The sequence below is a fragment of the Rhipicephalus sanguineus genome, unplaced genomic scaffold (assembly GCF_013339695.2).
Source record: "Rhipicephalus sanguineus isolate Rsan-2018 unplaced genomic scaffold, BIME_Rsan_1.4 Seq1126, whole genome shotgun sequence".
Lineage (NCBI taxonomy): Eukaryota > Metazoa > Arthropoda > Arachnida > Ixodida > Ixodidae > Rhipicephalus > Rhipicephalus sanguineus.
In genome coordinates, this window is record NW_023614372.1 from 33,918 (window position 1) to 59,280 (window position 25,363).

The window sequence follows — 25,363 nt, forward strand, 5'->3', positions numbered from 1 at the left end:
ATCGACACCAAGTGATGCCGACGGTCAATTGTCGATTTGGATGAGACGTCTAAGGCTGTCGCCTTTATATGAATAATAATGCCACAAACAACGGTTCATCATCATCATCATCATAGTGCACGCTAATGTTACTATAGTGTACTAGAATATTCTAGTACACTATAATGTTACTTTGCGAGGATGTGAATGTACATGCGAATTTTTTTTTTTTGCGTGTTCTTTTTCCAAGGAATTCAACAAAAAGGCTCACGTACAGTAAATTTGCTTGTGACAAATAATCTCTGTGCGGATAGTATCTTCACAATGACCGCAAGTCACGGCATCGAATCCCGGCGGCGGCGGCCGCATTTTCGATGGAGGCCAGAATGCTAGAGTCCCGTGTACTTAGATTCAGGTGCACGTTTTGAATTTGACCAGGTGGTCAAAATTTCCGGAGCCCTCCACTACGGCGTCTCTCATAATTAAATCGTGGTTTTGGGCGTTAAACCCCAACAATTATTATTATTATTATTATCTTCACAATGACAGCCAAGAACTCGGTTATGGGTGGTTTCAGTTCCCGGGCCTAATCGGTCGAACTGAATGAGGTCGTGCCGGACAGAGATAATCTTTCGGGCCCAAGTCGGGTACGGGACCGATTCCGGAATAACCGGTACAAAAAAAGAAGGAAATACGGCGCCTGCAGCGCTCAATAGGGGAGCACGCGCCACGCCGCATTTCGAAGACAGAGAAGAAGAAGAAAGCCGAGGTTGCGGCGTAGGCTCGTTCGTTGTCCTGCTGCAGCAACTTGAGCGACCCCGCCTTGCAGTCTTCTGTACAGAAAGGGACCACCTCAACTGAGCATGGCGACCGATCAAGCGACTCCGGTGGCGTCGTCGTATGAACACTGGAACAACGTCGTGGGCGGTGCTGAGAACGTGGAGCCAGACGCGCCCCCGCTGGCCGTGGACTCCACGCAGCTACCGAAGCGGCGAGCGCGTCGTCGCGGTTTTCGTATGCGTGGCGGAGACGAAAAGCCACAAGGTACGTCCATGACATCGTCACTAGCAGTTCTAATGGGATTTGCATGACTTCATTCGAGCTTTCCCAAGCTTTCCTTGCGGGAAATGTTGCGTGATCTCCGGCGGTCGGAGTAGTAGCCTCCGCTGAGCATTTCGACATCCATGCCGCAGCCTGTTACTTTAGGAGCAGGCGCTTCCCCTCCCCCTTCCCTCGCCGTCCTCTCTTGGACGTCATTCATCTCTCTCGTATTCACCGGATGACGCGTATAGCTTTGCATTGTGCTTCGTTTACGCCAGATGGCATGACGTTGCTTCTGCTCCAGGGGCGTAGCCAGAAATTTTTTTCGGGGGGGGGGGGGGCGGTTCACCATACTTTATGTGTGTTCGTGCGTGCGTTTGTATGTGTGCGGGTGTATATACGCAAGCAAAATTGAAAATTTTCGGGGACGCTTGAACCCCCCAACCCCCCCCCCCCCCCTTGGCTGCGCCCCTGTTCTGCTCATCCTATATAAGCCACAGTTGCATAAGGTCGACATCAGTCTATGCTGTTCCCAGCTCCCAACAAGAGAAATTCAGGGTAGGATGGAAACGGACGAAAAATCCTTGAACAAGGTATGTTGCTGGAGCCAAGATTTCAACATGTGTATCGTCGAAAAACGTTGCGGATCTAGCTGGTGATACATTCTTACTTAAAATATTCCAGCGCTAGTTTTGACGCAGGACAGGACAGAAAAGCTCCCGCTCTGTCATGCACTTCTCTGTCCTGCCCTCGTCAAAAGTAGCGCTGGAATATTTTATCTAAGATTGTATCCTCGAAGACAAATCCACTCGTCAAAACGTTGGCTCCAGCGACAAATCCTGTTCAAGGATTCATGTGTTCGGAGCAAGTAACGACTGCCAGAATGGACGCCCGTAGACAGCGTTGAGCTAGTGCCGCTATCGGAAGTCGTGGGGGAAGCCGTCCGACGTCCACAGACTGCACCAACGCAAATGTGGGCGATCCGCGTTAGCCGATCGGCCGATGTCGCGTAGCAGAAGGGAAGGACACTAGCATGTTCAGCTCGCGCTTGTCACTTCCGCTATTCCTGTGTAATCGTAAACGCGACACCGACTACCGCCATCGCCTGCGTAACGAAGGGACGGCTGAACACCACGAGTAAATGCTGGCTTGTTGTTAATGTATTGCCTAAACAAAGAACGAAACTATAACATAAACAAAGAAAAAAATTTACACCTGCAGTTCGACCCAGCGTGAAGTCTGCAGAAACCGCGCAGCCGCGCTTCTACTGTGTTTGATTTTCTGCGATTCGCTGCATAGGCGTGCACACAGGGAGGGGGGGGGGTCAGGGGGGCGGCCGCCTCCCCTAATCACCTGAGAGGGGGGGGCGCACAATCTGCCCCGTGCATTGACCCCTCTAGTCACCTAAGAGGAGGGGGGCGCAAATATGCTCCATACATTGACTTAGTAGGGTGGGGGGGGGGCGCTGTGCTGAACCTTTGCTCCCCCCCCCACCGATGGGGAACCCTGCGCACGCGTATGGTTCGCTGTAATGTCTTGTACTTTTGTGGGTGACTGTGATTATGTTATTTCTAGAGTAGAGATGCCCGGGAAAGCATTTCTGGCAGCCCTTGCAACACCCGCCCCTGCTACAGTGAGATTAGGGCCCTATTCACGCTCGAGCCGCCCTTCCCCGTTTCACTATGTGGCTACCGCTTCGTGTTTGTCCTACTTTGTCCGAGGCAGTGACGCCCTCAATGTGCGTATCTGGGAACCGGAGTGTGACATGCGACGTGGACACTCATCTGTCGTCGGTCCCAGCTGTAGAACAGCTCCGTTGGTAAAAGACAAACACGATAGCCCTGTTATGCTCAGCTATCTATGTGTCTATGTTATACCAGCTGGTACTCTAATTCGACTATCAGCTGTTAGTAAAAATTTTATGAATATCTCTGAAAGAGGCTGCGCTTTCTGAGATGCGTTCTGGGAACGTTGGCTAGCTTCCGTCACTCTTCATTAAGACGCTGGTGTTACTCGTTTCCTCATTTACATGTTTGGGCATACATAGTGCGAAGGATACATTTAGTATCCTTCGCTCGTGCGAAAATGCGCTCGTCGCCGCACATTTATTTGGGAACATTCAGTGTCTACAGGGTGAACTTTAGTTGGCCCAATCAACTTAACATTCAGATAGTTGACAGAACACAACAGGACCGGCGTCTGTGTCGGTTTCATTTTCTTTTTCATCTCTGCAGCCTTGTTTTTTAGAAACTTCTATGAAGCTTCTCCGACCTACAGCAGCAGGCGATAAAGCGCATCGCAGTATGGTCTCTGTACTTTCGTTGTCCATGTTGTCTGGCCTGAAATATTGCAGTTATCGCAAACTTTCATCGTCATCTCAGCAAAATCGCACTACGTTTGCAACTTCGTTGCATACACACAACGAATGTTTTTTATAGTTTTTCTGCTCGGGCATTTAGTCTATATTAATAGAAAAAAAAGACAGTCGTCGTATGCCCGCTTTTCCGTCGAAAAAACCCAGCTGATGCAAATATGTGGAGTGGTTCTGCTACCATTGTTCCGTTGACTATGCATATTACACGAATAACTATCACGGTTGTTGATTCAAATTAAGTATGGTGTTGCAAAATTACCGCAAGTAAGCTGAAGCAATACTGGCGTCGTTTCCTCTCGAAGCCGATAAAACTGAAAATTCCAGTTGCAGTAACACTATGGCAGCGGCTCTTCCTCTCCCTCTGCGCTCACTCTATGCCTGCGGGCGGTCAGCTAAATAAATCAATGAGTACTTGTGCTAAGTGCGTGGAAACACGTACCAGAAACACCAGCTGCGATGCATATTAGCAAGAACAGCGCAGTAGGTGACCAATACGGAACAGAGCTCACGCTCAGAGCCCCTACGTACCCTTCTGCCTTTCCGATGGCCACTTGCTTGACTAGTCTATTAGCCGCCTGTTCTAATGTCAAATTTTATGAAGGCGTGTATACCTTCAAGGTGTCCCATATATGTGGCACTGCCTGGAGTCATTTATTTTCGTTTTCTGCTCATCGTCGCCGACGTTATATATGCCCAACATCACGCGTGCTGTTGTGCGCGCACAGGTACGGGCCACCGGAGGCACACTCACGGCACGCACTACTTCTCGTTCGCAAGGTTCGCAAGCAGACACAGCGACGCGTAAGTGCAGAATCGCGTCTAAAGCACTGCGTATTGAGTCTTTTGCTTGGAAGCGGCGTGCGCAGTTAGTGACATGTCTACTTCATTTACCTGGATTACTAGCTTTTTTAAACGGCGTTCTTGTGGTCGCTCTGTCTCTAAGTCTCTCTGTCACACACACACACGCGCGCGCGCGTGCGCGCGCACATATATACCGAGAGAGCGAAGTGGTGAGCGCTTTACTACCGAGCGTGGGACCACGTGCTCGATTACACGCCAATGTTTGCATATCCCTTAATAAGTAAATGAGTAGACATAACAAAGAGAAACAGAGCTTCTAACGAACCGTCTTGGTGATTCTTTGATTGTGTTCGTGTATGAGTACGGAAACGAATGCTTGAGCGAACTCATGCACAGAAATCGGTACTAGCCCTTGGGTATTACTCCAAACAGTACATGCTATTCTATACAGGCTCTGTGCCAAATTTAAACCTTTGTTAGAGTTATCACAGTGGATGCGTAACGTAAAGCTGCTCATGCAGTTTATTAGGCGTTCGTTAGGGAGCCCAAGGTAGTGAAAATGTTGGTTGTCACTCTTACGCACTCCTCATATGCACGAGTGCTTTCTCCTTTTTTTTTCTTTTTTTAGGAGACTTAATTCAGCGATAGAATGATATGGCGTCACACGCGCTTCATCTAAGCGTTCTGCATGCTACTATATAAGTCAGTATTGCAGCAGAATGGCGTCAAAAATTATAGAAAAACAACAAACGCTGCACTTAGGAGGAAAAAAGCGCCTGTATTGTGTGTTTCCTTAATTGCGTCCCGTTTGCATGCTGTTCACAGCCGTATGAAATGAAAAAGCCCTGTTGCTTATAGAAGCTGTTGTTACAGAAGCAATGTGGACGATTCAAAGGAGATTCATCCTTTGTCAGCCTACCGGTCGTTTTTCCCAACGTTTTACCATTCCATTCAATTTACCCGGATTACTTTCAGCTGCATATTACGACGCTCCTAGTCACTTATTGTCTGGCTGAGGCGTAAATAATAAAATCTTAGTATAATACAAGAGATTACTCATAGAGCCGCGGTAGTTTAACGTTTGCTTCAAAGTCTGACTTAAATAATGGTAAAAGAGTGGTCGTAATTACCTGGGATATAAACAAAGCGCTGGGTACTGTTTGACTACAGAAAACGTTAGCCTCTAAAGGGGCTCTTACGTGGACTAGGAGACAAAGGGGGAGAAGGTGTAAATGAGAGCCTATGCCCGAGGACACGCAGATATTTCAGCAGCAACATACTAATATAACTCGAGTCTTGTCCTTTCAGTTGCAAACGAGTTTACACAATATTTCTTCTGCACTACTCCAATCTGACTCCATGTGGACTGATAAATCTATCAAGACAAACTCCAGAGAAGATCCCGGGACCTGAATTGCATCACTTTCCTTCGGCTAGGTCGTACGCAGTACATGGTCTGTGCGCAGGAGCTTGCATTCATATGGCCTTTATCAGAACGCGGCAGCGCCAGTCAGATATCGAACTCTTGACTGCGTGCTCAGCAAAAGAGCAATGTTGATCACGTCATACTAGATTTAAGTACACGTTAGAGAACCCCAGTTGGTCAAAATTTCCGGAGCCCTCCTCGAGACCTCGTCCCTCATAATGATATCGTGGTTTTGGGGCGTTAAACCCCAACAATATTCTCGTCACTGTTAGAATTAACGGACCTGCCCCGCTAACACGGCGCTGAAGCTAGCGCACTCTCTGACACACACATAACAGACAATTATAGTTTAGCGGGCTTAGCAGAATAGCGAGATTGTAATGCGCATGAGCAGTACGCTAAACTACCCGTAGCGTTTACCATACGCACGCCATTTTTCAGATTTGGCGTTACCGTGTTTGCGTGGTTAACGTAGTGTACGTAAAACATGGCGGTGGTTTTGGACGCTCGCTTCGAACTGAATTTGGCGTCGATGTGGACGGATCCACTTCTTCCGTAGCAAACGACTGTGCCAAATGGCTTCGCTTGCCTTCGGGTAGCTTCGACGACCGAGTATTATAGATATCTTAGCGTAGTTTTTGAGATCGCTTCCCATTTTGAACGTCCCTATGCCTAACTAGAGTATCTGTGTAAACAAGTCTGCAACATGATAACTTTCGCTTTTGATGCGTAGTTCATATTTATTTACTTTTATTGTTACTGAATAAAGCGGTAATATTGCTGCGTTCGGGAATAGAGGCGAGCATTTTAAATTTCTTTTCTTTCCACCTTTCTTTAACGCATTTACCCTCCGTTAGGTGGTGCCACCGTCCCAGCATGTGCCCGTAAATGCTATCCCGCTAAACTAAAACACCCTGTGCGCAACCTACGTTTGCGGCACGGTAACGTTAGTCCCTTAACCCTCGTGCTAAGCTAAACCAGAACTGTCTAATGTCGCAGTGCCCTAGTCAACTCCCATGCAGAGTCTGCGGCGTACGGCGCAGAATAAGGCGTTTCAAGTTGTATGGAACGCTCTAAGGAGCGGCTGCTCTGCGCAGTGAGCATGCAGGATCTATCGGCTCCGCCGCGCAGCTGCAACACGATCGCGGCGGGAAGCTGGAGGCGCCACTGTTCAGCGCCTTGTTCCTGCTCACGAGCCTGCTCTTCCTGGTGTCGCTCCTCAGCCTCTACTATTCCATCGCCTTCAGTCATCGTGAGTTTCCTCACTTCAGTGTGGTGGCTCAATTATAAAGCTGTTGTCGTCGATATAAAAAATCTAACTCCGAATGGCACTCCATAAAGAGAAGCGCGATTGGTTTAGACGGTACGCTACGGCGTACGAACCTTCGATATTATACGATGTGTCCGAACAAACGTTAGCCATGCTTAAAGAGCAACGAAATCTCGCGTAATGCATGGTGAAGACATGTGCTGTGTTCAGCCATCTCTTTTCTCTCACCATCAACAGAGTTGTTCTGCGCTAGGTAGCTAACGAGCACAATAGCATTGAAAAATTAAACATTTCAAGAGCGTGGCTGACGATAGCTGGGACACCCTGCACATGTAACGTCATTTATGAGAAGTTGTGTTCCGCGTGTAAACTGTAAGGATCTACTTTCATGGCACTGCTTCAATTTTGACTGCGCATGCTTGCGCGCGCTGTTACTTATCAATGCTACCTCGTATTACCTTGAATAATAGCTGTTGTAATATCTTCTGCTGACGGCAGTAGTAATCAAATTCTAATGTGTACCTCGTCCCACACACTACAGTTTCAGGAAGTAGCAAGTATCTTGAGAACATGGCAGTCATTTATTTTCAGTGTTTTTAATTTTTGTCAGGGGACCACGCGCCACTCACCTCGCTTTAACTTTATTTGAAAACCTGCCAGCTTATGTAGTGTGAGGACGAAGAGCGACACCGGTGTTGTGGCGTGCGGGCAGCATGAGCGAGGTACAGAAACAAGAGGCAGAATAACAACAGCCGGCCCAGGAGCGGGCGTTGTCTCTTTTCTCTTCATTACAATGGCTCAGTCTACGAACTATGAACCGTAATTGCGTCCTCGTGGCTCATCGGCGCTGCGGACCTTCCCTCCAAGGAACGATTATGCAGCCCGTCTCGCTGACTACTGCCGGAAGCACCTGCTGCCACCATTCAAGGACGGTGTCCAGGCCTCCTCGGTGGCTCAAGGGCAGGCTTACCCCGGCGGCGCCAAGTCAGTGCACGGCCTACCGTTGCCCGGTAATGCCGTCCACGCTTCCCGCAGCGACAATGCCTCGCTCAGTGCTCCATCGGCACCCGAGCCGCTTAGGGGTGCTGTCCAAGCTCCCTCGGAGAAGGGTCCCGCCTCTGTGAGTACGCTGATAGTGTCCTACTCCTCGGACGTCACCACTGGCTCCGCGCGCGGATCGCCCGAGAGCGTCGCCGAGCTTTCCGCCACCATCGCACGACTCCGCGTCACGGTGAACGCCTTAACAGCGTCAAGCTCCGTGCTGTTTCCTGCCGCCTTGCCAGCACTGCACTCGATCAATGCCGCGTTGGCCGCCGCCGCCTCGCAAGACCATGAAAAGAGCTCACCCGAGAGCCGCAGAGAGCTCCGGTATGCCCTCACAGAGCTCTCATACCAACGTCGTCATGCTCCAAAGTTTCGCCTACCGTATTACCATCACCGGCTGCCTGCGAATTACCGAAATTCCGCGGCTTCCACGACGACGCCGGCAATCGGGTGGCCACCGTCAACGCTCTTGGAACTCGCGAGGCGTGGACGGACCAACAGAAAGGGTCCGTCGCCATTGACCGCCTTCGGATTGGTGCCGCGGCAGTTTGGCAACCTTTCCTGGTACACACACACACCTCAACCAATCGCACCACTTCCTGCCTCGGACCTTGCCTCGGTATCTGACACCATACCATCCCTTATAGACGCCGAGACCACATCCAATTCACAGCGGCCGCCGACGCGGCCTCTAAGCTGGGCAGCACTAGAGCGCACGGAGCCGTCGGCCTTCTGTGGGACGTGTTGCCTCGCAACAAGTTGGAAACGAACCGCCAATCCAGATTTAACCCTCACTTGGAAGTCACAGGCCCGGAAATAGCGGCAGTCATTGGCCGAGTGTGCGAGAGTTTCACTCGCAGAAGCCAATGCAAACGAAGTCATAATCGTCGAACATCTGGCCGTTTCGTCAAGATTTCCTGACGACAACATAGCCGGGCCTATCGATGCGGACGGTGTCGGCATTGACAATTCCGGCTACATGGCGTGCGAGCCTGCTGATGACGCGACGCACTTCATTCTGGCAAAAGAGTACAATGACAGCGAGGGAGAGGCTGCTCTGTCAAATCACGACGATCCCGTCCCGCTGCCTGTCCGAGTTCACACGCGTTCTGCGTGGCGCAAGTGCTTCGCCGGCTCTGCACGCAAACGCGGATAAAGACCAGAGCGTCAAGCTGAGTCGGCACAACGATTGTCTGCAAGGCGTGCGACGACCACTGCATCACAGCCAGGGTCGCCCACCAGACCCACTTACGGCAGATCGACAAGCCAAGCCTCATCGTTGCAGGCAACTTCGATTACTGTGAAAGTGCCAAGTCTGTCCACCAGAGGAGAATGAAACCGCTTGCTCTGCAAAGTCAGAGAGTGGCCGAGGTCATTGACCACCGCGATACAGCCAGTGTAGCCCACCTGAGAAACTTCTGGCTTGTCTACCAAACAAGTTTCAGCGTCGTCGTGACCGACCACCGCGATGCAGCCAACACCGCCCACCAGAGATATTGTCGGCTGTTCCGCGCCCTCGCAGTCATGGCCGAGTGTGAGGACGAAAAGCGACACCGGCGCTGTCGCACGCGGACAGCATGGGCAAAGTAAAGAAGAGGCAAAATAAGAACAGCCGGTACAGGAACGGGCGTTGTCTCTTTCTCTTCATTACAGTAGTTACATCGAATCCTCTGCAAGCGCGCGAAAGTTTTAATATTCACATGGCGTAGGTACTTCGTGTGATGGTTGTGTAGTTTTTCTTGATATCCGTATTATTCAGCACAACAAATGTTATGTAGAAAACGAAGAGATGGGACTACTTGTTTTTCAGCTCTTGCCATGCTTGAAAAAAATTGTCGGCACTATATACGGATAGGGCCTTTCGAACTCCATTTCCGCTCCCTTCAGGTTCAAGGTTGCGTATTGAAGTCTTGTTTGTTTCGTTTTTCGAATGCTTCTCCGACTCAGCTTCAGCTTTGAACCCTTCCTTATTGCTCGGTGGATTACTCTGAGCGGTCTAAGTTGACTAAGTGCTCGGTGAGCTACTTTGAGTGGACTAAGCTCATTATTGAAAATATACATTTTGCCATTCCTGTCATAACTAGTTCACAGCGTTCCGTTCATTTTTCGATTTTAAGTAGCTTCTAGCTGCTCAGTCAATGCATGTTCAACCGATGGCCAAAGTGTCTCTAGTGTTCCTAGTTAATAATAGTACTTGATGCATGACAGTTAGGGATGACGGGTGCCTTTATCCTACAAACTCAAGCAACCTCAACGTTGCCGTAGCAGGGTGCTAGAACTCGCAAAGGGCGTCTCGGCTAGCTAGTGCTGTCGATACGCACTTGGCATGGCTAATGGTACGACGTTACCGCCATACCATTCTGTTTTATGTGCAAGCAGTGCAGAACCGAGCATCCAAGATCATTAGTATTAAAGAGCAATTACTCGTACAACCCCAGGTAGGCCTCTGACATGGAGGCACGATGATAATTGGGTTGTTGCACTAATGTGCAATATTTATGTTAATATGGCATCATGCTGTTTTCTTTTTTTTTTCAGTTCGGCGATGGTTGAGGCTCACTGAGGAGTACGACGACTGTCGAACGAAGTTCTGCTGCATCTTCAGTGAGTATTTTCGTATTTAACATTAACACACTGCTACACAATCGGTCGCTTGGACACATGCAGCGCTTCCGAACTGTTTTCAACAACACTCAAATATTTGCTTGTCCCATATTTTTTGTATGGCTTGAGTGTCGAAAGGGCCATGCGAATGGACGATCAACACGCTCTGCAGTACTGCTATCGTGAACATTCGTGACGATATCACACTTCCACAAGCTCACGTGTCGATTTTCAGAAGACAAAAAGACAGTGATAACCAACCGCGTTTGCTCATCTGTAGGTTGTTCGTGTACGGCTTTATTTTTTTATTTTATTGTGATAACAATTATATGGACAGTCTTGGCTGGATTTTGGCGTCGCCGTCATGCACCGTATATGTATAAGTATGTATATATATATAAAAGCCCCAAAGAAGAATAATTCAGAAAAATGCTTCCGAAGCGCGGAATCGAACCAGGGACCTCTTGCTCCGCAGCGAGTGGCGCTAAGCACTACGCCACGGGGGGGGAGGTGATTCTTAAAAGGAAGAAGGAGAGGAAAATGGAAATTGGGTGTGGAGTGCACGATAACTGTCTCTCAAGTGAATAACTGTCTCTCAAGTGAGGACACCTCAACTGATACACTCACGGGGGATTGGGGATTATAGGGACAGTGAGAGTGAAAAGAGTATTGTAAAAGAAGAAAAAGAAAGGTGTGAGTGGAAAAAAAAACAGTGAGGGGGTGGGGGGCCGGAGAACGGGCGTCCGAGTCACCGTGGTGAGAGGCTAGAAAATTCGTTCGACTAGGCCGGCATCCTCGAGAAAAGCGAGTAGGGCCGCAAGGGCTGATCGGCGACGGTGCACGTGGCCGGTGGGATGGAGCAAGTCCTGTAGGGTCGCACACGGCAGTCCGACGAGGCGGTACTTCATGGCGAGCCGCTTCCGCACAGTGTTGAGAGAAGGACAGTCAAACAATAGGTGGCACAGGGTTTCGATCGCGCCGCAATTGGTGCAGATCGGTGCAGCTGCGCCGCGAAGACGATGCCTGCATTCTGCGGGCCACACAGAACCGGTCCTCAGGGCAAGAAGAAGCACGCGCTCGCGGCGAGTGAAACCAGTGGCTGGGATGGGAGGAGGGGGGTGTCCGGAGGCGACCCGTGCGTCAGGATGCTCGCGCACCAGCTCCCGGCGAAGGTTGTTGCGTGCCGAGTCGAACGAGCTGGCGTAATCCGTCAGCGAAGTCTCGGCGGAGTGTGCTCGTTTTGCGAGTTCATCTGCAGCCTCGTTGCCCGCGATGCCGACGTGTGAAGGGAGCCACTGAAGGACCACATCACAGCCTCGTTCCTGGAGGGCCAGCAGGCTGAGAGCGGCACGCTGAGCAAGAAGGGGGCCTCGTTCCTCCCTCGCGAGCTGGCGGAGGGCAGGTTTCGAGTCGCAGAAGATTGCTGCGCTCGTGACGGCCGGCGAATTGCGCAGGAGGTCTGCAGCCAGCTGGAGCCCGACTAGCTCAGCTGTTGTTGAGGATGCACAGTATCGCAAGCGGCACTGTCGTTCCGAGCTGAGCTGAGGGGCTATGCAGGTTCTCCACGTAGCTAACGGCGAGCGTTATATACACACCCTTTACCGCTGGACAGACTCAGAGACGGCCGGCGCTTATAAGCGTTTCTTCATTACCAGCGAGATGGCGCTAGGAGCGCGACGGGTGCATTTAAAAGTCGTCGGCGAGCGGAAGGCCAAGGGAGAACCTTGGCCTTCCGCTGTCTGCTCGCGCGGTTTTCTCGTGGTGAGGGGAAGAGGGATATTTCGCGCTTTCACCGTGATGTTACGGAGTGTACGAAAGTCACTCGAGCTCAAGGGACGCCGCTAAACGAACAAACAGAAGATGAGCGGGAACTATCAAGTGTCACAGCTCGACACTTGAAGCACGCTAGTTTCCTTCGCTGCTTCGGTCGCCTTTGCAACAGGAGCGCTGTTCAAACTGAGAGTATCCATTGGCAAGCCTCACTTCGTATAGCATTAGTTTCTTACTATCGCATTCATTGCTTCGCCCTTGCGGCGAAACTGTGATTTTTTTACAGCGAAAGCTGTTATGGAAGTCATAATAACAGCCGATTTTGGTGGCGCAGTTGTCCGCCCCCGCTGCCGGTGTCCGTATTCGCTGTCGCCCACAATGAGAAAAGAAAATATTCGATATCAAGCGAGATTTTAACCCAGGCCCTGCACGTGGCAGTCGAGCATTGTACCAGAGAGCTGTGCCGGTGATGCCGTGTTCGAAGTACCTTTGCCAAGGCAAATGAACTCCAACTCGCTGTAATGTCAGTCAGCGATGACGACAGCTGTCGTACGTACAAAAAACTCTGTGCCGTCTGAAAAGACCGGTTGAGGCTTCCTTCGCAATCTGTCCGTGGTGGCCCAGTCCTGTCCCTTCCTTTCGGCAATTACAAAGGAAAGCACTAAAATGGTAGCAGCATGGCACTTGTGGGTAATTGAAATGTTCAATGGACGACTATCGACGACAATATTGATAAATACATGACGTCACAAATTTTCTATGGGCTCGTAAATAAGTAAGACCTTGCATTGGTTATGAGCACGCATGAAAGTAAACGAACGGCGACTTTTTTTTTGTTAAAGAATAAACCGCGCGGTTTAACCTTTCTGCAAACAGCTGTAAGTTATAGCTTTTTGTTCTCGTTTCTTATTTTGATTCTGGCCCTCATAACTGTACTTATATATATCTGTCATCTGGCTCAGTTGTCACACATTCTTGAGTCGTTGTGTGTGCCACGCCTCTCATCCGTGCTTCGCCTTTCGACTGTTTGAAATTCTCAAGTTTTACTTAAATTTTACTCTGTTATAAAATAATATAATCTCAAATAATACCTTGACCGTAGCAATAGGTATAAATAGAAAGTCGCGTACTCTGTGGCGGTAAGATGCACCATGTTATCCAATTTCTTTTTCATACTTAACTCAATTCAGAAAAAAGGCAGCTCATGGATATCCTAATCTCAAAGCTAAAGTTGCGGAACTTTCGACTGACGCAGGTGCCCGTGTGAAAAGTGTGCGCAACGAATCCACCAATCTCTGCGAGGACATCTACACGCCCTTGTGTTCCACCGTGAATGTTACTTGCCCGGTTAGTATGAGTTCTAACTTATCAAGCCTGTGTACACGGCGCATAAACACTTGCGAAGCGCAGAAATGAAAAGAAGGCTGCAATGTAAAGGCAGTGCTTTGTCTACCACATACAAGCTCCGTAGTCCTCGGTCGTAGCTCCATAGTTCCCTTGTTACCATCGTCAACAGGTATTGGTCTGAACCCTAAAGTCGCGGGTTCGATCCCGGCCGCGGCTGTCACGTTTCGATGGAGGCGAAATGCTGGAAGCCCGTGTACTGTGCGATGTGATCGCACGTTAAACACCAGATGGTCGTAATTTCCGAAGCCCTCATAATCACATCGTGTTTTTGGCACGTAAAATCCGAGATATTATTGCTGTCAGTAAACATAAATCTCTTAAATGGAATTGCTGCTTAAATAGAATAGCTACCTCTAACGTGATTGGTTTCATACTTGAATTCTGCGCCCCTGTTTCAGTAAACGGAACTCCCGTTAAGCGGAACATGTTTTTCCTTCAAGTTCCGTTTTCCGAGAGTCAATTTAATTTAGGAATGTTTTGCGATTGATGCCGTCAGCGTGGTACCTAGTCTTTTGACGTTGAATTACATCACAATGAACCGTAATGTTCAGGGAGTGCGCGATATTGCAAACAAATAGTCCCCATTTCTTTAGTCGTGGAGGCGATCGCCTGCCGCCTTACGGTCGTCTGGGCGGGGCCTCACCGGATCTTTTATGTTGTATCCGACTATAATTGCCGCTGAAATGAGAAAACGTTCTCTCCTTATCTTGCCAGGACGCCGAGATTACAACCCGGCACCATCCGTGGAGCGTGTCGCTGGTGCTGACCAAACGGCTTCTAGGACTGGCTGAGGTTCTGCGTTCGCCAGAAGCGCTGAAGAATCCGGCAAGCAACGCTTCCGCGTTCCTCTTTCGCTCCTGCCTTGCCAGAGGTACGGCGAATGACATCGCGCGCAACTTTTCTCTCAACAAATCATCAGCCTCTTCGCGTTACTCCGCAGAGTAGTGATAATGGAACCCCAATTTTTTTTCCTGAACAGCCTCATAAAAGCATTTGCACCTGGCATTCATTGTGGGATTTGGTATATCTACGTGCTTCGAAGGGTGTGATTATATTATATTAAGTGCCTGTGAGATTTTGTGCGTCGAGCAGTAAGGCAGAGTCGAAAAGTGAGCACGTCGTTAGCATGGACAGCTGAAGTGCTTCGCGAGATCATTGCAGTAATTGACAGACTAATCCCTCGAGGTGACGGAGCGAATCTGTGATGCATGGTCTGGTAGTATGATGTAGCAGTAAAGCATAACGCTCTGAGTGAACGAAAGGAGAATTTTTCGAGGAGCTAGGATTTTTGTCAGATACAACGAAATGAATACAACAAAGAATTTGGCTAAGGAAAGCGTTGGAGACAATAATTGCTGTGGTTGATTGTAGTGTGGTAATTCAGGCGTAAACTGAAATGAATTTAGTGGACGAAAATAACCCTTTCCATACGAATCCACAACCTTGGAATTAAGCGTCCGACGCTCTGCCGATTGAGCTACGTCGGAGGGCTGTTGCCTGTCCACTTCGTTGGGTATTACTGTGTGTAATCCCCGAGAGTGTTTGCAGCGCCGCTCGTAGCCCAGGCGGCGAGTGTGTAACACTTTTTGCAACAGCGCGTCACGTGGCCTTGTGATCTTAATAAACCATCGCATGCTATGACAGCTCGCAAAGAAAATGAAGACGAGTAAGACCCACAGCGCTTCCCTCTCTTTCTGGTCTTCATTGTCATTGTGCGCAATCTTTATTTTTCCTTTTTTCGAAAAATCAAGCACCAACCAGCCTAACTTGCCGTTTTGTTACTCGTATGCTAACCTAAGACATTAAGATTGCCGGGGCGAGGATAGTTATGAATGCTGAACCCAGCGTTTGCCTCTTGCAGGTCAGCGCCTTTCTGTGCATAACGACGTGCGACGGCTCTTGTCTTCCGTCGGCCTGTCCAGTTGGCCCCTGTGGGAGAACCAGTCGGCCGACGTGGCCTTCGCGCTCACGGCGCTTCTGCGAGACTTCGCCGCACCTTTCGTCGTGACGCTATCCGTCGGGAACTCAATCATGAACTCTGACGCACTGAGCATTTATGTAAGTTACAGACAATTCCACGCTCGCTAATGCAATGCCGGCGTTCACGGCTGTATGAAGGCGACTGATAATGAAGCCACGAAAAGCGTGCGGGAAATTACTTGTAGCTTTCATTCGAGTTTACAATTAAAAGCAAAGGGGGAGGAGACTTGATGTTGGTGTAAGCCAAAGCCCCATTCTACGCTTTACGACTGCGTTTCACTGCGACTTGTGCAACGGCGGTGGCCGAGTCTGCTTACGCATTTTTCTTGTCATGTTTACATTTTATCCTCTGAAAACTACAATTAAATTTTCCCATACACTCGCGGCTTCAATGTGTGTTCTTCACATGGCTGTGACTAAAAAATGCCATTCAATTCTTTTCATGTATGTGCATGATTTACGAAAGCATAGGATGACGTAGCATGTGAGTGGAGTATAGACGCCCTCTCGACCAAGAAAGTTGCAGCAGTTGGACACGTATCTATCTATCTATCTATCTATCTATCTATCTATCTATCTATCTATCTATCTATCTATCTATCTATCTATCTATCTATCTATCTATCTATCTATCTATCTATCTATCTATCTATCTATCTATCTATCTATCTATCTATCTATCTATCTATCTATCTATCTATCTATCTATCTATCTATCTTTTTTCAATAATTGATGCTCTCTTTATCGTGGGCTTGAGGGCGACCAGCCGTTTTTAATATGGCAATCTGAACGCTTATCGAGGTCACTTGTCATTTCACGTTGCAACATTTCATTGTTGCCTTAATATGAACGCATGACCTCACTTACCGGGCCCCGCCACGGTGGTCTAGTGGTTATGGCACTCGGCTGCTGACTCGAAGGTCGCGGGATCGAATGCCGGCCGCGGCGGCTGCATTTTCGATGGAGGCGAAAATGTTTGAGGCCCGTGTACTTAGCTTTAGGTGCACGTTAAAGAACCCCAGGTGGTCGAAATTTCCGGAGCTCTCCACTACGGCGTCTCTCATAATCATAGTGTCGTTTTGGGACGTTAAACCCCAGATATTATTATTATGTCACTTACCGGCGCCGGCGCCGGAACGTTACTCATTAGGCACGATGTCAACTTCGCCTACGCAGTTGGCATTGTGCCTACGCAAAGAAAGAACGAAAGAAAGGAAAAGTAATAGGCCAGGCACGCGCACGCCTAGCATTGCTCGCACCCATTTTCCCGATAGGGGAAGAGCTCCTGAATTTTCATTAGTTCGCACTCCTGAAGCGTTAAATTACGACGGCGTGGTTCAGGGCAAAACTTCGCGCGCCATGTACGTGACACTGCCGTTTCTGCTGGGCAGTCAATGATTAGACCGCGGTAAGATATCTATAGTATTTGGTAGGACCAGGCTGGCAAGGGAATCCGAGAAAAGGCGATATTTAGCTGCGACTTGATTTTATGCAGGTTAGTAGCACAAGCTCTTCACAATTGAGGTACGCGTTCGCTTCGCACGTTTGGATTCTCGTTGGCACAATTAGCTGATCGCAGTCACTCCCAAGTGTCTCGCTCAGCGTTTTCACTCTGCCGTCAATAAGGCCTCAGATAAGGTAGCTACTTCCTGCAATGATGCAGCTGGACGCGCCGGAGCTGTTACTCGGTCCAACGTCATGGCAGCTGACTATTACCACCGACGAGACCGACCACGATGCCAAGGAGAATCAGCAGCATGTGTACGAGAAATACGCACTGGCCATCTTGTACGAAGTGCTGCCGGATGACGCTAGCAGTGGCGCGCTGTCTCGACTCGCCACGGAGCTCTACGCCTTCGAGCAGGCCCTGACTGCCCACATTCCCCGCGGCTCGACTTACGTCGATCGCGTAGTGGTGCGCCTGGCTCACCTACAAGACAGCTACGATCTGGTAGGGTGCATTCATTTTATTCGCAACTTTATAATCAATAAACCGCAGTAGTCCTCCAGAGAGCGTAATGCAGCGCAAGCCGGGTGAAAGGACTTGATAAAAAAGAAATACGCAGACGCTGATAAGCACTGGGCATACACAAGCGCTTATACACAGCGCCTGTGTACATCCAGCGCTTCTTAGCGCTTCTGTATGTTATAATGATCAATGAACTAGCCCACCAGAACGTTTTAAGCCTTGCAGATTATGCGCTCTTGTCTTACTAACTCGAATGCAAGAAATCAAACTTTATGTCAGCCAGTTTAAATAATATAGTTGGTTCTTTTTCCAGAGGCTGTATAATTAGCTAGCTAAGTGAACAGCACGGGAGAGACTCAAGGACAAGGAACCGACGAGGGCTAGCGCTGACTTGCAACGAAAGTTTACTAAAACACGATACACGAAAAACGAAAACGAGATATCACACTAGATCGCAGCTCATTCATATGCGCATGAAGACGGAAGTGAAACGGGAACCAAGAGAGCAACAAAGAAACAGCAAAAACTGCGAAAAAAAACCGCAAAAGGACTTCGAGAAAACCAACCGGACTATGTCTAGGTTATATGTGTGGAAGAACCAAGGTAATCTAGCCCCGTCATAGACTCCAGACCGCCGATGGTGTATGTTTGCGGTATTTGCCCTTTCTTGTGACTCCGGCTGAAGACATAGTGGGAACGAGAAGCGACACTCTATATCATACAATATTACGTATTTGAAGCATTTGTGGGTGACATGTGCTGCTTGTTACGTCTTTAAGGAACATGCAGATACGCTGCGATGAGTTTCTAAGAACTGTACACTGTGAGCTAGCATGTCACAGTCAGAATACGCCCTGCTGGATGAAGAGCTGTAGGGCATATACAGTAAACACGTATTTTCGCCTCATGCCCAGCAGTTTGCGAGGCATACATCCCGTGTATTGTACGTTTCTTGCCACCGTCACTACTATGCCTAGTGTTCAGCCATAGGTGCCTTCACTGTGTTAGAAGCGACCCGAAAGCCTAGCGCGCACGTACTCTCGTGCGAATGTTTATGCCGCGCAGTTCATGATGCCATCGTGTGCATGATGGAAGCTAACATCAACTTCGCGCAGGCCCTGTGGAGTGGCATACTCCATTGGCGTGCTTCGACAACCTAGAGCAGTCAACCCTTAAGTTGGTCCCCGTCGTGCTTTTTAGCCGTTACTACCTGGCCTTCCTCTACGACCTGCTGTGGAAAAGGTATGAGCGCGCATTAGAATTGTCGTCTAGTAGAAACCGATGTATTACGAAGCTGTCTTTCGGCTTGCGCAGGCGGCGTTTTTAGAACTATTCTCCCACGCGTATCAGTTCTTGGAAAGTAGCGACCACTGGTTTTATTGCGCCAGGATTTCCTGCCACTTTGTGCCGCAGAATCATAAAAAAAGCACTTTTATGAGTTCTTTCAAGTTACGCTCTGCATGTGCGTACCGCTTACTAGCATTTCTGGCAAGTATCAAGGCAAGCAAAACAGTAATCGCAATCTTTAGAGCAACCTATGCACTCAAAATGTGCTCCATTCCTCAATATGCGCCTAACGATAATAGTGCGGAAGTTATTGCCCGAAACGTGAGGCCTTAGTAGCAACAGCAATATACAAGTATTAGACCACTACAGCAAAAGCGACGGTAGCATCGCACTGTTCAGGCCGGCGGAAAAGGACAAGGTAAGATGAAGTAGAAAAAGCGCTTCGTTCTGTAATACAACTAGGCTGCTTTTTTCCAAAATTTATACTTGTCGCTTGAATTCCTCACTTCACTTTCTTTAGCGGCGGTACCACCAAAACATATTCCAGCACAATCGGTCCCTAGTGCATCTTAATAAGCCTTCGTGCTTGAGGTAAGGGTCGTCTGGTATTGAACTGGCAACGGATCCCCTCGCGTGTATAAATAAAGGTTCTTATGTGTTGCGGGTTACATAGGCTGCGTTAGCACAGGGATACCTCAATCGCCGCTTGCTCACTCGTAGCTTTACACTCAGGTCCGTGGTGCTGGCCAACTACCTCGGGTGGCGCCTGGTCGAGTACGTCGCTTGGTCCTGTTCAGCATCACTGCGCGACCATCGACGCCGGTTTCGCGATTCGGTTCGCCCGTTCAAGCTCACCACAGAGACTGCGGAATTGCGGTGCGTCGTCGAGGTTTACCAGCTGCTTCCAGCGTCGAGCAGCCGTCTCTACAGGTTCGCAGTGTCGCTGCTACCCAAGAGCCAGCGGGTACGTGGCCGTAGTGGCGTTCTATATCGAGTATATGATCCATGCGTGACTTAGCACGCGTCCTCCCCACTCTCTTAGAAAAAAAAAGAGTATGTGTGACTCCCTTAGGGTAGTCCTCGACTTGCCAGCGTGTATGACTCTCTTAAAGAGGCACGTTAACTCCCTTGTAGGTCACAAGACTTTCAGAGGAGAGTATAATGACCACCGAAGAGAGTTGACGTGTCTGTTTAAAGAGGGTCATATACATGGCAAGTGAAAACTCCCCATAAAGAGTCAAATGGCTCTTTTTTTTTTCTTTGAATTCACAGGAATAGTGCATGGTAGGCGCGTCAGTTTAGCTAAGCTTCGCTCGAGGCGTCACTGTGTGGTGGAACGCGTGATGGACCTTGTCGTAATTGTGGGCCCAGAGCGGACGAAGATACCAAAAATGTAAATGTGGTCAATATCCTCCGAAACATAAAGGTACTACTTTGGCATGCATCGTGATAGTCCATTTCACTCGCTGTCATGTGCTACAATACAATAAAAGCAATGTACTTTTGAATACAAGTTATTAAGTACAATGCTTTGTGGACTTCTTTTTGAACGAGTTCGTGCTTAGATTGCTTAGGTATGCAGCGTATGCTTGACTTTGGCGCAAGGTACATTTCGTGAAAAGGAAGAGAGAAATCAGCAGAAAATGAAGCACTATTTCTTCTCTTTCTTCTCTTTTCTATCCGCCTTTTCACGAATTGTATTTTGTGTCGTAGTCAAGCTGTCTTCTCGACATTACAGTCTGCAACAAGTTTTGGCATTCGTCATAACGCCGCTGCCATAACGCCGTCATGCCTCCTATACGAATCACCTACACAACAAGGTTTGCCGAGGACCGTTGTTGCGGCAGTGTCCGCATTAGTGGAGTAACGACCGGTGTATCGCGCCTCTCAATTCAGCCTATTTAGTTGTGAACAAGAACCCATTAAAACCTCTTCGGTTAATGATTTTTCTGCGTAGGCCGCGTAGCGTCGCTATGGTTACACTTCAGACGTCGAGACTGCAGTGTAGCCTGAGCACTTCGTCCGTTTCGTTGCAGACGCTTTTGAAGCTCACGGTGTCGTCGCTCAAGATGGCTATGACAGCTATCTTGCAGGGTTCGCCGTGGGTGGACCAGGCAACTCAGGTGCACGCCATCCGCAAGGTGCGTTGTGGGTACACGCAGCTAATAGAGGTAATGAAAAAACTGGCGGCTGTACGTTGAGTTCCCGCGTGGCTGTCATCTCGAGAAAGACATTTGCAGACGTAAAAGAAGCGTGTTAGTCACATACGAAAGTATAGCAGGTTTTTTAAAACATGAACGGTACCCCGCAAATAATTTTGAAAACAAAAGCACTCGTGCATTCTTGGCGTGCCTACCTATACTACCGTAACATAGGAAATAGGGAAATGAGTTTTAGAACATTCAACCAACAAGGAAAACGATGAGAGGCGCAACATCAAAAGGTTGTGCTGTGAATTAGTGTGGAAATGTTGGTAGCAGATGCTCATTCTAACGTAAAATACTTTCCGCCAGCGCTTGTCCGAACTGCGGTCTGATAATCAGGCTTGAGATAATACGGAGGATCTTTGACAATTCGGGGGTGTCCTTCTGCACCAATACGTTATTCTCGAAGCCTTCAGTTGCCTTCAGTCATTTGAAACACCGCAACACCACTATACAAATTCGCCGCCGCGACTCTTCAAAGCTCACGAATTGAGAGTTTTACACATCATTTCTTGAAGCCAGTATAGATTTAAGAGCTACCTCCTAGAGCAATTTAATGGTATACAATATATGGAAAAGCGCCGTTGAGGACGTTGTAGCTTTAGAAGATACACAGGTTCACCGATTTGTAGGTTCCTGCACGGGTACAATAATGCAGACAGAATTAAGTGGAATTCGCAGTAAGCCAGCCTTCGAGCAACGGACGGACATTCGAAGGCTGCTGCTAATTTCAGCAAACAAGAAAAGTTGGTCCGCTAGCTTGATGCATCACTGTAGCCGTTGTGCCATGACATGGCTCCTCTTTAGCCGGAGCGGTTCATCGAGATATCTACTTCCTGCGTAGTTAGGTAAAGCCAGACCGTGCGTTTTACTTACAGTCGAAATAAGCTCTCACAAATCTATGCTCCGGCTTCCCGAATGTACTTTGCTTCTTCCTTCTCTTCCACTTTCTGTCACAGGTTCAAAGCATGAATGTGTCCTTTGGTGACGGGATACTCCCAGCTGCAGAGCGATTTACCTCAGTAAGTGGAAGGGCCAACTACCACCTCATCTATCGTCGAAATAGTTCAAGGCATAGAAAGGCCAAAACTTTAGTAGGCGTTTGTTGATGAATGCTCGCAGTAAATAGCGCTAAAAAGAGGACGAAAAGTAAGCACACGGGAGTAGCGTTTGTTTCGTCTATTTGGTTTTCCTCCCCGAGCAAATCTTTTCGCCGCTGCTTCTTAGACAGAGAAGAAGGAATACGTTTCTGGCGTCTTTTCGTTCGTGTGACGGTGCGCAGAAATAAGGCCACAGTCAATCAAAGCTACTAAGAGAGGCTCCGAAACACTCGTGGTCATGCATCATGAAGAGCACGTTGAACTGAACTTGCTGTCTTTCAGTGCATATACCACACTATATTTTTTTTCGAAATGACCTAGTGTGAGCGGTGTCTATATACTGAAACGTTCACTTCACCTATTTCCTTAGCTCACCTGTTCTGGGGTATTGCTGAGGCGGCAACAATAAATGTTCCCTCGCTATGGCGTCCTTTTCTTGCCTTCGCGTGTGCTTGTTTTAAAACCGTTGCAGTCACTTTCTTGGCAAATATACCGGAACTTGACAATGATGTGCATTATTTGGTAGCAGTGGCAACGACCGACAAAAAAAATGAGACAACGGCTGGGAAAGGGCTCGTTTTTCGCACGTTATTGCTAAGTTGATTTTCACGTTCCTAAGCAGATATTCAAGGCTTCCAGCATGTCAGTTTGCAACCGTATTGATATAGTGGTGACAGGACGCGCATTTCTCGTCTCCTATTCTCAAAAACATGCTCCTGCTTGCAATAAACTTCGCCCTTACGTATGCTGTATGCGTTCAACGTGGATTGCGGTCGCATTTTTTTCTGATGACCTATAAAGTCTAGCTCGAAAATTCAAGTAGGTAGTTTTCTAAATTACCCAGATTCATTAAACGGAATGTTAATCGAGTTTCTCTATGCAGGGCCAGAGTCTCTGGGAGACGGACTTGTACGAAAACCTGCTGACGATTGCCCGGAGGAAAGCACAGGCGCTGCGAGCCACGATGCAGGGAGACGAACCGGTAGTTTCCACGTGAGGGCCACTCTCTGAAATAGCGGCTGCGTCGAATCGTTTCCCTCCTGCACAGTTCCGGTCACCGTGGTGTAGAATGCACGATAAATCCGCGCAGAATCGAGGCGCAGATGAAGCGTCTGCGCAAGCGAGATGCGACGTTCCTGCTGTCTGTTACTACCTAAGAATCAATATAAACTAAGCTCCGCCCAAAGCCATCGCCGTCTCACGCAAAACGAATTTACATATATTGACCGTACACAAGGGAACTGAACTGAATGCTAATCCTGCGTCGGTGTAATTTATACAAACGCTAGACGCAACGTTACGCAAAGTGTAAGTACATAAACGCTAGACACAATATCGTGGCTCTACAACGAGAAACATGGTCAACTAAGGCTTTGTACCTGTGTTTATAAAAATATAAAAATTGCGCCTAATCCACGCCGTCAGAACTGTACAAAGTGCGGAGCAGAGACGAGGACTCGCTTGCCTCTGTTGACGCTTGGCTTGTGTTTATCTGAGTAAGTTGCGGGTTCACCTGTCTTTGTTGGCGCCCGGCTTGCGTTTTAGTCTTCGCTGGCTCGCACACAAGAATTAGCCCTTCGGCGACGCTGGCGTTCCAAATGTGCAGTCTGCTCGAAGTCCTTGGCGTGAAAGGAAACCTTCATTTCCGATACAGTTCCACCCTCTCTGGGCCTATTTTGGTATTTACTTGACCTGTAGCGCCCTCTCTTGACCTATTTTGGTATTTACTTGACCTGTAGCGCCCTCTTTTGACCAACTTAAGTATTACCTTGTCGTGTAGTGCCCTCTTCTGACCTATATTGGCACTTTGAGCGTGACGCCAAGCGACGACATGAGACGACAGCCTGGGCCCTGAAGTGCTCCGTACTTAAAAACAGATTTAGAGTATTTCGTAATCTTTATGTAATAGCTATATTAAGCTATCCCTTGATTATCCACCTTTTTGGGTGGGCTTAGTTTACGTGTCACCCTATGTGTTTTTACACCTCCTTGGTTGTACCGGCTGTAGTCGTACACACGCTAAACTCATATGCGCCACCTGAAGTGATTTAACAACTCCTTGTGATTTTGCGCAGGGGCGTCCACCACATCGGGGTGGCGCCTGCCTACGATCCCGTTAAGAACACACTATGTAAGTTGCGTCTCGGAGTGGTGTTTGTACGCTCTTCGATAACCCTACGTATGTGCTACCTAACTTTAGCTCTCGTGTTTTTTATTTTTTTTTCTCTCTGTTCGTGGTTAGCTACTTTGTGTATGTGAGTTCAAAATTGCAATCGCGCAACAAGGCATTATCTTCTTGAGAAACCGTTTGCGGTGTAGCTTTGGCTTTTCTTCTAACGCTATGTCACCTAATCAAATACTCTTAGCACAAAGACGCACATATATATTGTAAAAGACAGCCGTCTTAGCGAGCGATTTCTTCTTAGTCGGCAGCGCGTATTTCCTAAGTAAGGGGCTTTGGTTTTAAATGGCATGCGCATGACAATAAGCACTGATAATTCCGCGTTAGGTCTATCTCTTGTCGCGTAATTTTTTGTTGATTCTCGCATTAGGGTAATAGGTAAGGGCACTGACAACCGAATTTTATCGACCCATTTTTTTACGGCGTAACGAAAAGCTCCCCCTAGGTAGTGGTTGAACCTACAGCTGTTTATTCTAAAAGCGCGCGGATATTTTGTAAGCAGAATTTGTCGGTCTGAGAAGTCACTGAAAAAGTGCGAGTCCCTCCAGCAATGTTGAGAAGCGAGAGCGATGCCGACAACACTCCTCGCAAACTGTTTATTACACTCAACGTTCTGCTTTCACAGTAGCGAGTGCAAGTATGGTCCTCACCCCTTCATTTTGACATTTTCAACCGTTTCAAATACGAAGCATTTCTTAGTGAACTTCCGCGACTTTGAGTCTGTCTATCTATCTATCTATCTATCTATCTATCTATCTATCTATCTATCTATCTATCTATCTATCTATCTATCTATCTATCTATCTATCTATCTATCTATCTATCTATCTATCTATCTATCTATCTATCGATCTATCTATCTATCTATCTATCTATCTATCTATCTATCTATCTATCTATCTATCTATCTATCTATCTATCTAT

The 25,363-nt window shown here is 48.2% G+C and overlaps 1 protein-coding gene across 1 annotated transcript; it reads left to right on the plus strand.

Moving 5' to 3' along the window:
- The first annotated feature begins 842 nt into the window (after nucleotides 1-842).
- LOC119376200 (uncharacterized) lies at nucleotides 843-23,227 on the plus strand. The gene is made up of 11 exons (XM_049411378.1): nucleotides 843-1,023; nucleotides 6,700-6,873; nucleotides 10,474-10,539; nucleotides 13,565-13,656; nucleotides 14,431-14,587; nucleotides 15,578-15,774; nucleotides 17,361-17,648; nucleotides 19,686-19,917; nucleotides 20,990-21,094; nucleotides 22,117-22,179; nucleotides 23,141-23,227. The coding sequence occupies exons 1-10, from the start codon at nucleotides 843-845 to the stop codon at nucleotides 22,143-22,145; spliced, it is 1,521 nt and encodes a 506-aa protein (XP_049267335.1). The 3' UTR covers nucleotides 22,146-22,179; nucleotides 23,141-23,227.
- Nucleotides 23,228-25,363: the final 2,136 nt, after the last annotated feature.